Here is a 15,703-nt window from a genome sequence, read left to right as displayed (position 1 = left end):
GTTCCCTGGTTCCCAACCAACATCACATTTGCCCTTATCATTTCTTTTACTTACAAATGTTAGCTAACTTGTCCAAAACGGGATTGAAATATTAGTTCTCCCCACACCACTGAACAGATCTGACAAAGAACCAGTTCTATAAACACTAAAGTTTTTAATGGATGAAACTAAGAATCATAACAAAAGCTAAAGAAGGACCATTTCCAGGGCCGTGCATATAGCTGGTGCTAAGTACTGAGCATAAAGGGTTACTTACTGTCTCACAGAAAATGGTCACAAAAACCTCCTCTCTATAAATGGATACTCATAAACTTTCAGTGAATTTCCAACCCATTTTCAAAGCCCTTAGTCATGTTTGTAGAGGACATTAATAACCTGCAGTAACTTCTGCCCATGTAGCCCTATACTCTACAAAGAATGTAACCATCGGATCTGTGTGATGGAGGAAGCCTCTCCTGCCATCCAAATATGAAGCCCTCAGAAAGATTCTAGCACCTCCACAGTATTTATAGGTAAGGAATGCTCTCAAAGACAGTACTAATTTCCCAGAAGGAGCTCAACAAATTAAACAGGGGAACACAAGTGGGAGTGCTTTAGTGTTAACTTAGCCAGAGCTTGTCGCTCAAGGGAACACCGAGTGGGAAGGAGGCACAAAACATTGGGACGAAACATTTTCATCGGTGACAACAAGTAACAAAAGTTTGGTGCAAACTGTAAAGATCAACTCAGCACAGAGAGACCCTCACATTTCAGAGAAATTACAGACAAGCCTATTGCATAGCTGTCAGAACGGCCTCGAAGCTGTGTGTATACAATTCCAGAACATCTGGTCAATTCAGTGAGTCCCATCAGTCACACCACTTGTTTGCTCTTCAGTGCACCAAACAACTAATTGATTGAAATTCTCATCGCTCAGCCCATCACTCTGGCAATGTGTCAACAGAACCTGAGTTAAGGCCGTGGAAACTGTGGGTCTATGAACCTACAAAATTAAGCATTTGAAGGGGTTCTGGATCCTGGAGGTTTCTTGACTGACATAATAATGAAAGCTTGCTGTTTGTAAACCCCAGAGATCATGTAGTGCCTTTCTAATCAACATGGTAGAATTTTAGGGGGTTAAAATAACTGAAAAAGAACCCAGCTGATTTCCAGTTAATCACTGTCTGGCAGTGCCTTTTCTCTGGCTTGTTTTTAATATAGCTTTATCAAGGTAGAAACAGCATACAATGTCACCTAACCTAGGTCTTCGCTGAGAAGTATGAGTTCAAGTCTTTGTAAACTATAGACAACTAATTTGAATTAAAGTAAGAGAATATTTGTTCATTGTCCCTTAAAATAACTCCATGTCTCTACCTCCTCTCATGGGCAGGGACTCTAACTCAATCTTCTGTGAGGACCAGCTCTGCTCAGGAAGCAGCACTTACTTGAAGATTTCAGACAGCTGACCAGGAGCTCACCTATTCTTTTTACCTCCACTGTCTAGCTAGTAATCATTTCAAATCTCGTTTGTTTCTTTCTATAATATCCTGAAAGTCTGTTGCAGGTTCCAGAGACTTCCCAAATAACCCTAAAATGGATTTCTATTTGGGAAGTGTGGCAGTAGGTCAAGAGAGTTAAGGTTAGGGATGTGGAAAGTCTGACAGGAGGACATGCTTTGGACTCTCAGGTGATGATAACAGGACATTGACAACTGGAACTCTTCAGAGGACCAGCTACTACAGTGTAAAGATTTTGTCCACTAATCCCCAGACCCATCCTGGGAATTTTTATTGAAGACCTCATCCTGGGAAGCCTGGTGATCGATCCCTTCATAAAACGAGCCACCGTTGTGCAGGAAAGTCCCTACTGCCCGCCCCTGCCGGGCATGACCCACAGCGTCGCTGAACACTTTGTTTATTTGTTCCTCAGAGGGCATCCACCAGTCGGGGTTGGAGGTACAGTGCATCCTAATGAATTCTGTGGGAATAAACACAACAATAAAGAGAGAGAGAGAAAAACAACTGGTTTTTGCAGAAAATGACAGACAGGCTGCTTAAACATTTACAGAAGCTCTACAAGAAATCTTTATGGGAAATCCAATGTAATGCTATGATGATGTCACTCCTTAGACTCAACTCACTACACGTAAGTTTTCTACTCATGTGCAAAAGTGCAAATCCTCCTAAGGAACATCTCCTATCGAAATGAAAGGTAAATGTGATCTGTAAGATGTACGAGATACACCACGCTTGGTAAGAGTTATGAAGTACATTTCAAACCTATGGTGGCATCTGTTCACATTTTTAGAATGTTAACTATTTCCGGAAACACAGCAAATATTGTTGGCATGGTATTCTTTAAGCTGCCACTAATCTGCAGATTAAGTGCAACAGGATTAACAAAATCTCAATGACTGAGAAACTGCCCAAATTGTAGCTCAGAACAGATTTTCACATTCTCAACATGTATCATAGGTTATGCTTATTTCTCTCATTAGAATGTCCATACATGTACTGACAAATTATTTCTTACATCAGATTTCTTCTAAATACTTAATTTCACCAGAAGGCAATCAGCATGCCTAGAAGGGTACATATATAGAAAGTAGCCAAGGCTCCCAAAAATAAACTCGGCTTCCAAATGACCTATTCTTCCTGTTTTCTCAGGGGGTCAGGCCACAGGCATAACTCCCACCTGGCTATTTTAATATGAGCCCTTATAAACTGAAGTGAGAATTTTGGAAAAAGTTTTAAGTCAAACTGTGTTATTTTTGCATAGCTGATTCTAAGTCCAATGTGACTATTATTTACACAGTTTCCTCTCCAACACCGCTCCCTCTACAAGACAATAGGTCTGGTTGTAGGACTGGATTCGTCTAAAATTACTGCGTGCAATTCTGGCCCTATCTGCCTTTAGGAGATGCTGATGCTTTTCAAGTACTTGGACCTCAAAAATCTCAAGAACTGAACTGTGCCCATCTTAGTAGATAGAGTCTAGCTCAGCCAAGAAGCAGGGGCATCACTGAGTTCACTGGCATTCCCTTCAATTTTGTTCCTGGGGTGAGAACCTCGCTCATCTCACCGGAGTCCCAGCCTTGGTTACCTTCCTCAAGGGAAATAACAATGTTTATTCAGCAACTCATCCTCCAAAACTGCCAGAATCAGATGGCTTATCCTTGGGTGCAGGCCTGGGAAACACTGAAGGCTAACTCCCTGATCCTCTTCTGTCCCCCTCACACCCCTACTGTATTTAGTAAGTATTCAATAACTGTTGTAGTTTCCCGTCGTCTCTGTCCAGACTCTTCACTCCTATCAGCAGGAGGATTTAAAAGCTAAGGAATGAGGACACTGTGACCTTGCAACTCTGAGAATGTGCCCGCTCTATGACACCTCTCAACCTCCACCTTCTCCTTGGTGTCTGTTGCTGACACAGGACTCTCTCTAATATTGTGGTAAAGACTATTAAAAACTAAATGCAGAGTTCACTCTGTTACACAGATAGGAAGCATCTTCACAGGCCCTCTTCCCTCTAAGGTCAGACCACCTTCAGGAAGGGTCAACCTGGAGTTTGGTTCCATTTCAGAAAGCACCCTGTTTTCAAAGTGTCCAATGGTCTGAGGTTTCCTTGGCTGTTCTAATCTTGCTCACAACAGGGATGTCCACCTTGGGAATCACCAGGTCTAAACCTTTATGAAAGGGATGCCATCTGGGTCACAGGAAGGCCTTAGGATTTCAGCCTTTGGGACAAGCATATAAACACTCTAATTGGCTGCCCCTGACACAAACAGTCACCACGTTCTGCCTGTGTATTCTCCACCCATGGGCTGGGTGGAAGCCTGTGGCTGTGTCCCAAGGTGAGGCACGAGCTGGAGAATGTAGATTCTGGTCAGCCAACCTGGACTTTGTCAGTGTCACGGTGGTCAGGCAACATGCTCAGGGCAGCAGCACTGTGCTTTGGGATGCATGTTAATCCCCCAGTTTCACTGACTTGCTGGTTAAAATGTAAACCATTTAGTAAGAATTTCTGGAAAGGGATACAATTGTGAGGCCTCTTGTCCTGACTCCCCTTATAAACCCCAGGGCAACTTCTTGGAGTACAGTGTTCCCAGGAGCGCCCCAATCTCACAAATGCCTCTGTCACTCTTGGTGAGTAACGCTGTCAGCTCTAATGATGTTGAGAAATAAAGGAAACTCTGGCTTAGTCTGCTAAGACCCTGGAAATTTCCATCACCCACTGAGTAGGTGGAATTTTCAGACTGGCCAACAGGCGGTGCTCTGGCTCACCCATGCCTAGGGGACACTGGGGTTTTCATTCCTGGTGGTTTTCTCAAGGATGGGCCACCTGAACCAGAATCACCAGCAATGCATGCCTCTCTCACTCCTACTCCAGACGTGCTAAATCAGAAGCCTGGGGGCTGGGGGGGAGGCACTGAGGAATTGCAGCTGCTAACAAAATCTACACATGTCTTAGGCACCCTGATGTTGCCGAATACTGTGGGCATCCTGGGAGGGAATGCTGGAATGTCCTTTCTGAAAACAAGGCCTCATCAGTAATGATGTTTCTTCACTGTCATTTCTTCGCCAGGAAATATTTTGATCCCTGTCTCAAGTAAATTATGAATAAGCTTTTCCAACCAATAAAATTACTAGTGAATTATAAAGGTTAATGTTTGAGCCTTTTGATGTGAATCTGTCATGTGTGATCAGTGTTCCTGGTGGCGCTATAATGTTTCTACTTGTCTAAATCTGTGTTTAATTGCACCTGCTGAATCAACTGTATAGCTCTTGATTCCTCCTTCTCACCCTCTGCCTGGCCTACCACAGTGTAGATCAGCTGCAAAGTAATCAGTTGTTAATACTGAGGAAATGGTAGCATCTAAGTAGTATTTTTAATATAGAAACTTCAAAAATGCTGACAAAATAAAGTTTGATGGGGTCAGGAATACTTTAGGCACCCCAATTTTAAGGGAAATTAATTCTAAATAAATTTCATAAGGAGTTAGGTGCAAGTACTCTTAAGGAGGTAGCTGGCGGGTGGTGGGAGGCACAAGCTGCAAATGGAAATGGGATATATCATTTTACTAATTTTTGGCAAATTCCACGTCCTCCCTTCCTCCGTGCATTTCCCAATGCTCCAGTTTTGCTGGAGGTGGCCTTCTGTGGCAGCAAAGAAACTCTAGATTTAAAGCGTGAAACATGAGGTGCTATGCAATGCTTATGTGCCACTAAGTGAGAACGCCAAGGCTAAAGCAAACGAAGGTGTTTTAAAGAACTTCTCGATACCAAGTAGATGGGCCACATGAAGCCTAGAAAGGTCTCAGCGGAAAAAACCAAAATACAGTAAGGCTGAACACTTGCACGGGGGAGCCACAGCCAATGCAGTGAAATGAGATCACAGATGGTGACACTGAGCGGAAGGATGCAGTACCTCGGAGGCATGTTACTTTAACTGGATCCAGAGGGCGTCTTTCAGGACCTGTCTCTCCTGACTGCACTGACCTTTTCCTTTTCCCAAGGCCGCATGAGTACTTAAGCTCATCGGTTGTGAAAACAAATCTGATGAGGTATCGAAGGAGCCGTCTCCCATCTTTCTTTGAAGAATTTACCGCCTCGTCCCACTGTTTGCTCGTTATGTAGACAGGATAGTTGTTCAACAGCTGCTTGCTTCCCTGGAAAAGCGAAGTATTTTCTCATTACCTTAACTTAGCCAGCCAGCCAGCCAGCCAAGGCGATCTCCATTTCAAAGGCAAACATGCTTTTTAACCAAGTGGCTCTGCTGACAATGAACCAGGTACTGAAGAGCACAGGTAATTGCTCACACTGAGAACGGGCACTTTTCAAATTACATTTGCATTTTCTATAACAAGAGCCAATGAGGTATAATGAACACCTTTGAAAGAGGAGCTATTTATAACTTGCATTTTAACAGGTAGGTTAAAATGTGTCAAGATCCAATGACAGGGAACAGTATTTAAATATAACCCGTAACTTTCCTTTTCAATCTATTAAAATATGCAAAAATGACTTTGAAGAGTGTGATCAAACAGGTCTCTTCATCCTTTGGTTGGCGGTTAAGTATTTTTAGAAATGATGCTGGTGGTCTATTTTCATAAGGTATTTATTACTTGTGCTTAATTCGCCTAACACCTGATAGCCACTGCATAACAGTGGAAATGACATTAAAAAGTGAATTTAAAAAAGGGAGAATTGTGAAAACTAAAGAAAAAAAAATCAATTTAACGCAAACCAGGTTTCCTCAAATTATAGCTTCTGCAAATGCCACTATGTCAACTCAAAATTTTTCTTCCTTTTCATCTTCTTAATTTATGTCTGCTATAAAATTCCCAGGCTCAATAGCTGCAATGGGACTAATTACAGGAATTTCTGTAACATTTATAAGCCATGTTTAGTCAATTCCACCTACACAACCATTACTTTAGTTCTGGTTGTCCATAAAATTCTACAGTCCAGGACAAATTAATTAACCCATGATCTTAGTTTTAATGTACTCCTTCCCTAGTAATTAAGGTGTACAAAATAAAGAAAAACTCATTCAGTTTTACAACTCTGCAAATTTACTACAGGTTATAAATTTGGCACTGTTTGGGTCTGATAGGGTTTTATTTCAAAAACTGCTGTTAGTTGAGCACTGAGAAGGGCAAATGGCACAGGACCCAGGAGGAAAGGTGCAGACAAGACCGTCCCCTAAAGCTGCATGGAATCACACCTGGGGAAAGTCATCACCACACTGGTCACACTTCCTTGAACTAGAAGGAGTGTGGCTCAGGTTCCTTGTTATAAGGGAGGCAGCTGAGGCACACGGTTTGTACTCTGAATTTAGACCAGCTGCAGTCTGAACTGAATCTTGGTTCCAGGTGTTATTTGTGTTTCTTGAGCAAGAGACTTCAACTGGTTGCACCAAAGTTTCCCTGTTTATAAAATGGGAAGAACTAAATTATCGTGGGTTTAAGACTTGAGTATAGGGGAGCATGAACCAAGAAGGAAAGATACAGAATCCAGGAGGGCAGGCAACCATTCCAGTGAGCCAGGGTGTGGGGGACTGAAGAGTCAAGGTGATTCCCAGGTGAAATGGCAGTGTCCTTCACAAAGACAAGGAACAGAGAGAGGGTCACGGCATGGAGAAGGAGATAGATTGCAAGGAAGAGAATTCTCCTGCTTCCCATGCACAGGGAGAAAAGGGTTTACCAGGGTTGTGATTAGTGGAGCTCTCAGGACAACAGGGTGGGGCCCGAGGAAGGTGGAATCCAGGGCTGGTTGCCTCAGACCACAGATTGTGTCAAAAAGTATTTCTGTGGAAGAACATTACTGATAACCGCCACCATTTACACAATCAGCGATGCACAGACTGAGGCTAGCCCCGTGCACTCTGTGGCCTTGGCCTCTTTGCTGCTCACACGTGGTGCTGCCAGTACCCTTGCAGAGCCGGGCTCTGGGGCAGGCCTCAGGTGACCGACATGGAAGCTTCAGCTCTGTCTGTCAAACTAAGGATAATGATCCCCGCTTGCAGCTTTGTGGTGGGGAAACCACCCATCTCCCCACCTGAAGATAAGCCCATGAGGGCTGGGGTTTTTAGTCTGTGCTTTACTCAATGCCTTATTCTCAGGGCTGAGAACAGTGTCCGACACACAGTAGGTGCAGTGAATATCTGTACAATGACTGATGCAGTAGATGCTAGTGTGGCTGCTATGAAGCACACACTCAAGAATGGTGGCTACAATGAAGAGTTCTTTCTTGTTTTCTTTCTCTCTCTTTTTACTGCTGCGGCACTGGGACATGTGAAGAGCTTCTGATGAATAGAAATGGGCAGAGTGAAAGATCTTTAAGGAGAGCAACAAAGACAAGGGGCCATTAAAAGCTGGTACTGGGGACAGAGGGCTTCTGCCAATCCTTAATTTAAGATCATCCTTTCAGTGATGGTCCTTGTAAGTACAGCTGTCAGCCTCGGAAAAGGAGACTGAGCAGTGGGTTGTTAAACCTTTTACTTATTTAATGTTGTGCAAGTTTTTTTTACTATTAAAAAAAAATTTTTTTTTTTCCATTTTTTTTTTTCAACGTTTATTTATTTTTGGGACAGAGAGAGACAGAACATGAACGGGGGAGGGGCAGAGAGAGAGGGAGACACAGAATCGGAAACAGGCTCCAGGCTCCGAGCCATCAGCCCAGAGCCCGACGCGGGGCTCGACCTCACGGACCGCGAGATCGTGACCTGGCTGAAGTCGGACACTTAACCGACTGCGCCACCTAGGCGCCCCTTAAAAAATATTTTTAATGTTTGTTTACTTTTGACAGAAAGAGAGAGTAACAGAGTGAGAGCAGGGAAGGGGCAGAGAGAGAGGGAGACACAGAATCTGAAGCAGGCTCCAGGCTCCGAGCTGTCAGCATAGAACCTGACGTGGGGCTCCAACTCATGAAACACGAGATCATGACCTGAACCAAAGTCGGACGCTTAGCCAACTGAGCCACTCAGGAGCCTCTAATACTGTGCAAGTTTTAAAAACAGCTTTCCCGGGGCGCCTGGGTGGCTCAGTCGGTTGGGCGTCTGACTTCGGCTCAGGTCATGATCTCGCAGTTCATGGGTTCAAGCCCCACGTTGGACTCTGTGCTGACGGCTCAGAGCCTGGAGCCTTCTTTGGATTCTGTGTCTCCCTCTCTCTCTGACCCTCCCCCATTCATGCTCTCTCTCTGTCTCACAAATAAATGTTAAAAAAATTTTTTTAGGGGCGCCTGGGTGGCGCAGTCGGTTAAGCGTCTGACTCCAGCCAGGTCACGATCTCGCAGTCTGTGAGTTCGAGCCCCGCGTCGGGCTCTGGGCTGATGGCTCGGAGCCTGGAGCCTGTTTCCGATTCTGTGTCTCCCTCTCTCTCTGCCCCTCCCCCGTTCATGCTCTGTCTCTCTCTGTCCCAAAAATAAATAAATGTTAAAAAAAAAAAAAATTAAAAAAAAAATTTTTTTTAAATAAATAAATAAATAAATAAATAAATAAATAAATAAATAAAAACAGCTTTCCCTTGGGTGTCTGAGCTCATTGGGCAAGACAGGGTTCCTGTAACTGTTTTGCCAAGGATGTTAAATCCTTTTCCAAGGTCTCACAAGACAAAAGGTGGAACTAGGAACCTGGTCCTTGAATTCAGAGCCCACCCCTAAGACCAGGGTTGAGTCTGTTTCAAGATGAGAGGTGCTGGAGATGAGGGAGCTCAGAAACCAAGGAATGAACTTTCTCAAATCCTTAAAAAGAATCCACTCGTACAGGAGAGCTCAACAGCTCTCCAAAAAATGAAGCTCTCCCTAAGTGTAGAAATACCATTTGGAGGTAATTTTCTTTAAAAAAAAAAAAAAAAAAGGAAAAGCAGTAAGAAAGTAATTTACAGCCCCAAACAACTCAGATGCTCCCTGTTTTAAGGATGAGATTTACCATACTGTTTTATTTTTTTTTTAATGTTTATTTATTTTTGAGAGAGAGAATGTGAGCAAGGGAGGGGCAGAGAAAGAGGGAGACACAGAATCTGAAGCAGGCTCTAGGCTCTGGGCTGTTAGCACAGAGCCCGAGGCGGGGCTCGGACCCATGGACCGTGAGATCATGACCTGAGCCGAAGTCAGATGCTTAACCAAACTGAGCCACCCAGGAACCCTGAGGTTTCCCATACTGCTTTACCATAGTTAATAGAAATAAAATGTGATCAATAATATTGAGAAAATGCCCACATGCCTGAAATGACAGTAAAAACAGCATAATAATGGCGATGATGGGTAATAAAAAAGTTTGAATATTCCTATCCAGAGGAAATGTAGATATGTCCCTTTTTTATGTTTTCATAAATTCTGATTGTATAGTCTCTTCAATTAGCCACCAACAGGTTATTAAACTCTCATCTATAAATCACTTTGAAAAAACCAAAATAAAAAGCATTCATTTAATGCATTCACAGACTCAAACAAATGGAAGACATATTACTTAACATTTAAGTAACTTCTGAATTACTTTTAGGAACAATGTGCTCTGTGAGTACAGAGAGGGTATGGCAATCAGGGAGAACTTCTTGGAGGAAGTGGGCTTTTTAGAAGTGTTTTTCTGTATAACAGAAATGTCAAGTTGGGAAATGTGGACCCTATTCTAGGGAGTAAACAAAGGATTTCAAGCATGTGACATTTATTCTGGAATAAATACTGGTTTAGAAAACTAACTTCCTAGTGTGGAGAAAGGAGAAGAATATGTTGCATACTCCAGGTAAAAAGTGTGGGGAGAGAGGTAGAGAAAAGAGACACTACTCAATGTAGCTGTGGAACAAGCAGATGTCAGGAATGAGGAAGGAATCAGTAATGCCTCAGAAATTTCTGCCTGGGGTTGTTGCTGCCTTTACTGCAGAGAAAACAGGGGTAGGGATTGGCATTCAGAGGCCATGCCATGAGTTTGAGGGTGCAAGAGCATTCCATTGTTGGTCAGCAGTTGGACACAGTGGCTGGGAGTTGGGGACTGGTGGCCCAGATCTAGATTTGGGACTTGTTAACCTGCATGTAGCTGGTGTTCAGAGAGAGAACATAACTGACTGGAGAAGGGCAGTGGATGGTGAGAGAGGGAGATGAAAAGGACAAGGAAGGAGAAGACAGTCCTGACACTGAGTCCAAGAGAAAGCATGGAGCAGAAAGGTGAGGTCCTGGGGATAATGGGAGCTGGAAAAAGGGCCCCTGCACTGGCGCTGGGAATGTCCCCAGGGCCACTTGCAGAGGACTCTGGTAAGTAGTCAAGGTGCAGCCAGATTCTTGGGGGCAAAAGAGCAAGTTGGAAACCAAGAATGGAGTAACAAATACAGACCAGTCTTTCAAGTGTTTTAATCTCTAAAGAAATGAGGTGACCATTCTGCAAGTGCCTCCAATGACAGGCACTGGAGACATGGCCCAACCTTCAAGGAGCCTGATGCATGGTGGTGCACAGTGGAAGGGTGGACAGAGACTGCAGCGCGTGATGGAAAGAGAAAGAAAAGATGATAATGGAGGGAGTGTGGGAGCATCAAGGGAAGGCCGAGTTTCATGGTGTTTGATACTCAGAGGAGTGACCCGGTAAATCGGTGCACAAGACAAGGAATAACTGATGGCACAAAGCCCCAGAAGGGGGAGGGCAGCATGGATGAAAGAACAAGCGTGGATGGGTAGCCCCAACAAGGGGCAGGGGCATGGCTTCCTCGGGGCACCAGGTGTGCCAGAAGGTAGGAATCAATGCAGCAGAATTCACCGGATTGACTTCAACTTGGTATCGCTTACTTTTTTGCAGAATTCAAGAGCAGGAGGGTGGTGGCCCCAGGGACAGGGCACTGGAGGAAAGGGGCAGACACTCTGAAGTAGCTCCTCCAAACTTCAGGGAAAGGGAGTGACTGCCAAACATGTCTCATGCCACAGGTGAGTTTCCGTGTCTTTTCATTCTCTGGTCTATTTTATGTGCAGAAAAGTGGGGAGTGGTGTTTTCTTGTCTATCTTTGGCAGCGAGGCATGGGGTCAGGGTGGGAATGGCAGGTGTGAGGCTGGATCTATGAAGTGGATAGCACAAGGATAGAATTTTTTAATTTTTTAATATTTATTTTTGAGAGAGAGAGAGAGACAGAGAGAGAGAGAGAGAGAGAGAGAGAGAGACAGAGAGACAGAGAGAGAATGGGGGAGGGGGAGACAGAGAATTTGAAGCAGAATCCAGGCTCTGAGCTGTCAGCACAGAGCCTGATGTGGGGCTCAAACTCACGAACCATGAGATCATAACCCAAGCCGAAGTCAGACGCTTAACTGACTGAGCCACCCAGGCGCCCCTTGAGAAAGGAATTTCAAGATGATTTCAACTAGACACAGACAGTATGGAAGGATGTGTGAAGACGAGATGAGAAGGTCCACAGCCTGCTGTCACCAGTGAACAATTCACCTTGCCAAAAGAAGCAAACTACGTAAAAAGAGCTGACATACTGCTATCAATCTAGGACATTTCTAACCTCAGCACCATACAGTGCTGTTGTTACTTCCACTGGATTTAGGTTCTAAAGTCTGTATGATTAAAACAACATTATTTCAAAACCGAGCCTTGAAAATCTTGTAAAAATGTACCATGTTTAAACTGACATGCCATTACCAGCAGAACAGACCCTTTCTCCTACACTTTGGAAGGGGCTGTGGTTGCTCCTACCAAGGTCCAGAGGAAGAAATGCTCATGTTTCAGAGCCCGGGGTCTGGTGAACACCCATCTAAAAATCAAGAAGTGTGGGAGGTGCCTTAGAGCAAGAGGTTTTTTGGAATACTGGCTCTGCCAGAGAAGGGCAGGCTGGTGTTTCCCATTTCAGCCCCTGTGCCGCAAGAATGCCAAAAGACTTGCCTATGCCATTTAAACTGGCATTTCTTTACCGCCCCCTCTCAAGAGTACAGCGTTGAATCTTGGTGAGTCAAGTACACGCATGATCTTCCTCCAAAGTACATGGACTCATAGGTAATAAGCACCACAGACCTCAGAGAGTCAAAAATGTGTCTTGCCGGCCATCTGTTCTGGCGCATCCGTGGAAGCTATTGAGAAGCTTGGTCTGAAGGAAACTTCAGACAGAATGATGTCTACCTTCTTCCCTAGGAACCTACCTCGGCGGGCTGGTCGGCTGGCTGGGGGATCAGGAGCTGGTTGTGATGCTGCAGCACAGTCTTCAAATAATCCAGAACGGTCTGGCAGGGCACTGGGTGGGAGAGATGGCAACGATTACACATTAGCTACCCCGGGACAAGGAAATCAAAAGCTTTAAAGTTTGAAGAGATTTTTGATGTAAACATCTAAATAAAAAAAGACTTATTTTCTAAAGGAAACAGAATCTTCTTTCATTTGACATCCGTAGTTATTTCAGTTTGTAAATACAGAACAGATGCTATGATTTGGGGAGAATTTTTAGGCTCAGCATAATTCACTGAAAACTTTCAAGTCATACTTACTCTAAGATGGATTTGGGTCAATAGTATGATCAATGAACCACTCACAGAAGATATGTATCTTGACTTCTTTGACTCAAGTTGTAACATCAGCACTCAGTGATGTTTTTTAAAATCAAGGTACTGCAAACTAATGTTTTGCCAGTTTTTAATTAATAATATAATGCCCAATTTTACTGACAGATTCATTCCTCGCTCTGCAAGCAAGCAGGAATGCCATGCAGTGTAGACCTGCTTCCCAACGTGGATACAGCTGGCCAGGGTTTTTACTCATCTGGTCCAATACAGAGTTGGTTATTGTGTATTTCATTAACTGTTGCACTAATCTTTTGAGGTTGAAGCTCATAGATTCATTGAATAATTACCATAAACTAAACAGATAGTAACCCAACATGGTACATTTTTTGTACCACTGCAGAAATAATTCCTACATCTTAAGATTTGATATAAGAGCCATTTCAGAAGTAGTACTAATTGCCTTTAAAGGTCTTGGTAGCTTAGTTAATAACCCAGTTTATAGGAATTATTGCCACTATCTGTCTCAGATGTGTGTTTTCTTTAGCTTTTTTTTTGTCACAGTAAAGAAAATAATGAATATTTAACCAAAATCCCCAGTTTAAAGTATCACTACTGCTTCTTGGTTTTTCTCACCTTTTTTTTTTTTTTGAAAAGATCGCAAACATAAGTTATCATCTTTATCTACACAGCTAATAGCTTTGGGTTTTTTAGGTGACATCATGTTGTAATATAACAAATCAAAAAACGACATCAACATCCTTTTGAAGAATCTGAATGATAGGAAGTAGAAGTAGTTTAAGAATCTTGCCAAAAAAAAAGTACCATATATTCTTAAATAACCATCCTTATGAACCTGTGTATTTTAGACCTGTCACAGGCCATGCCTAAGCAGTCCTTCGAATATGGTCTTCAAATTGGAGAAGCATTTGCCGAATAACCACAAACTCAACAAAAAGAACGCATACGTGCATCAGTTTGAAATAGGCCTTTTATTAAACCAAAGTTTAATAAAACCTGTCAAGTACCTCTAATTCACTGGCCTGTTAAAAGTCTAACCCACTTTACTGACGCCACAGCAAGTTAAGAATGACTCTTTTGTTAAGGGCATTGACTGTGGGGGGAAAAGCAGGGGACCTGAGAAGCTAATGCTGAGTTCCGGGTTTCCACTAACTGTGTGGCGCCACTGAACTTGTGTCCAAGTCTCCTGCAACCAGCGTGGAGTGGGAGGCTCCCAATGGCAGCACTGGGTCCTTCCCGGTTTGTGCTCAGAAGCAAACACCGCTGTACACGTCACTGCTTTGCCAAGTGACGCATGCAAGGTATTACTCTGGATTTATTTGGGAAGTCTTTTTTTTTTTTAATAATTTTTTTTTAATGTTTATTTATTATTGAGAGGCAGAGAGACACAGTGTGAGCAGGGGAGGGGTGGGGGTGGGGGGAGACACAGAATCCCAAGCAGGCTCCAGGCTCTGAGCTGTCAGCACAGAGTCCAACGCGAGGCTCGAACTCACGAACTGCAAAATCATGGCCTGAGCCAAAGTCTGTTACCTGACCAACTGAGCCACCCAGGTGCCCCTATTTGGGAAGTCTTAGTAAAATTTGCAAATACTCATGGACTGATTAGGATTTGAATGAGACTTCTTTTGATCCTTTACCCATATTTTTTAGTCATTAAGATGTCTAAGAAAAAATGTTTAAATGAAACACTAAAATGCTTACAAAACTGAATATTCAGCATGACCTCAACCATGTTATGAATAATTATGTACATAAAGAGATTGAAAAGAAATAAACCAAAGTGTTAATAATAATTAAAAACGATTATATTTTAGTATTAAGATTAGGGTAGTTAACACTATCATCCTTGTAAAAACCAGTTTAAAAACATTTCTACAGTGGGCATGTATTATAATTTAAAAGTGGTTTGAAGAGTATCTACATAATTATTATCCACCCCCCACCCCTTCCTTTGCTATATATTATCTGCAGTGTTTGTACACAGCCCTGGAAAGGCTTGGAGGCCGACTCTCCCATCTCCTAGCAGTGCTAAGCTATGAGCAAGGCCAGCTGATTCAAATGTTGGAAGAAAACAGAATTTCATGCTCATTTACTGGCTGTAGGAGGCAAGTGGGTCCTGTAGGTTGATATCTGGGCACAAGACTGAAGGCCAGGAAGACAAGACAAAGCTATTTAGCCAGTTATGAAAGAGAACTCAGTTGTTAAGTGTCCGATTCTTGGTGTCAGCTCAGGTCATGATCTTGCAATTTGGTGGGTTTGAACCCCACGTCAGGGTCCATGCTGACAGCATGGAGGCTGCTTGGGATTCTCTCTCTCTCCCTCTCTCTGCCCCTTCCCCCCTCGTGCTGTCTCTCTCTCAAAATAAATAAATGTAAAAAAAAAAAAAAAAGAAATAGCCACCAGGCATGATGCTGGGCCCTGAGTAACACCCTCCTCCAGCCCCTCCCTAGTGCGCTCCTGGCCCTGACCCTCACAAGGCAGAGGCCTCCAGGCCCCTATCCAGCACAGGGCATGTCCCTGCTGTTACAGATTTGAAACATTGCTCTCTGCTAGGGCTCTTTGGAGGGTTGCCTAGATTTATAATAGGGAAGCTGTAGAATCAAATGAAATATTTTTGGTGGAAAAAAAAAAAAGAAAGTCTGGAAAATAGAGATAGTTGTGTCTATTCAAGAGGGATGAAAGCGGAAGGAAACATTATCCTGACCCACAGCTACACCATGCTGCCTTCCCAG

The 15,703-nt window shown here is 43.4% G+C and overlaps 1 protein-coding gene across 3 annotated transcripts in view; it reads right to left on the bottom strand.

Moving 5' to 3' along the window:
- Positions 1 to 796: 796 nt before the first annotated feature.
- BEND4 (BEN domain containing 4) overlaps positions 797 to 15,703 on the bottom strand; it is a 33,577-nt gene continuing 18,670 nt past the window's right edge. For 2 of the 3 annotated variants that reach the window (XM_047857480.1, XM_047857481.1), the window contains 3 exons: positions 12,597 to 12,688; positions 5,407 to 5,647; positions 797 to 1,956 (listed from right to left, as the gene is read on the bottom strand). In XM_047857480.1, coding sequence (XP_047713436.1) covers positions 1,739 to 1,956; positions 5,407 to 5,647; positions 12,597 to 12,688 — 551 coding nt within the window. In that variant the 3' untranslated portion in view covers positions 797 to 1,738. The remainder of the gene's footprint in view (positions 1,957 to 5,406; positions 5,648 to 12,596; positions 12,689 to 15,703) is intronic. The other variant, XM_047857482.1, reaches the window with a different exon arrangement.

Source organism: Prionailurus viverrinus, chromosome B1 (assembly GCF_022837055.1).
Source record: "Prionailurus viverrinus isolate Anna chromosome B1, UM_Priviv_1.0, whole genome shotgun sequence".
NCBI lineage: Eukaryota > Metazoa > Chordata > Mammalia > Carnivora > Felidae > Prionailurus > Prionailurus viverrinus.
Note: the sequence above shows the minus strand (reverse complement) of the source record. Positions and strands in the feature narration are given on the sequence as shown.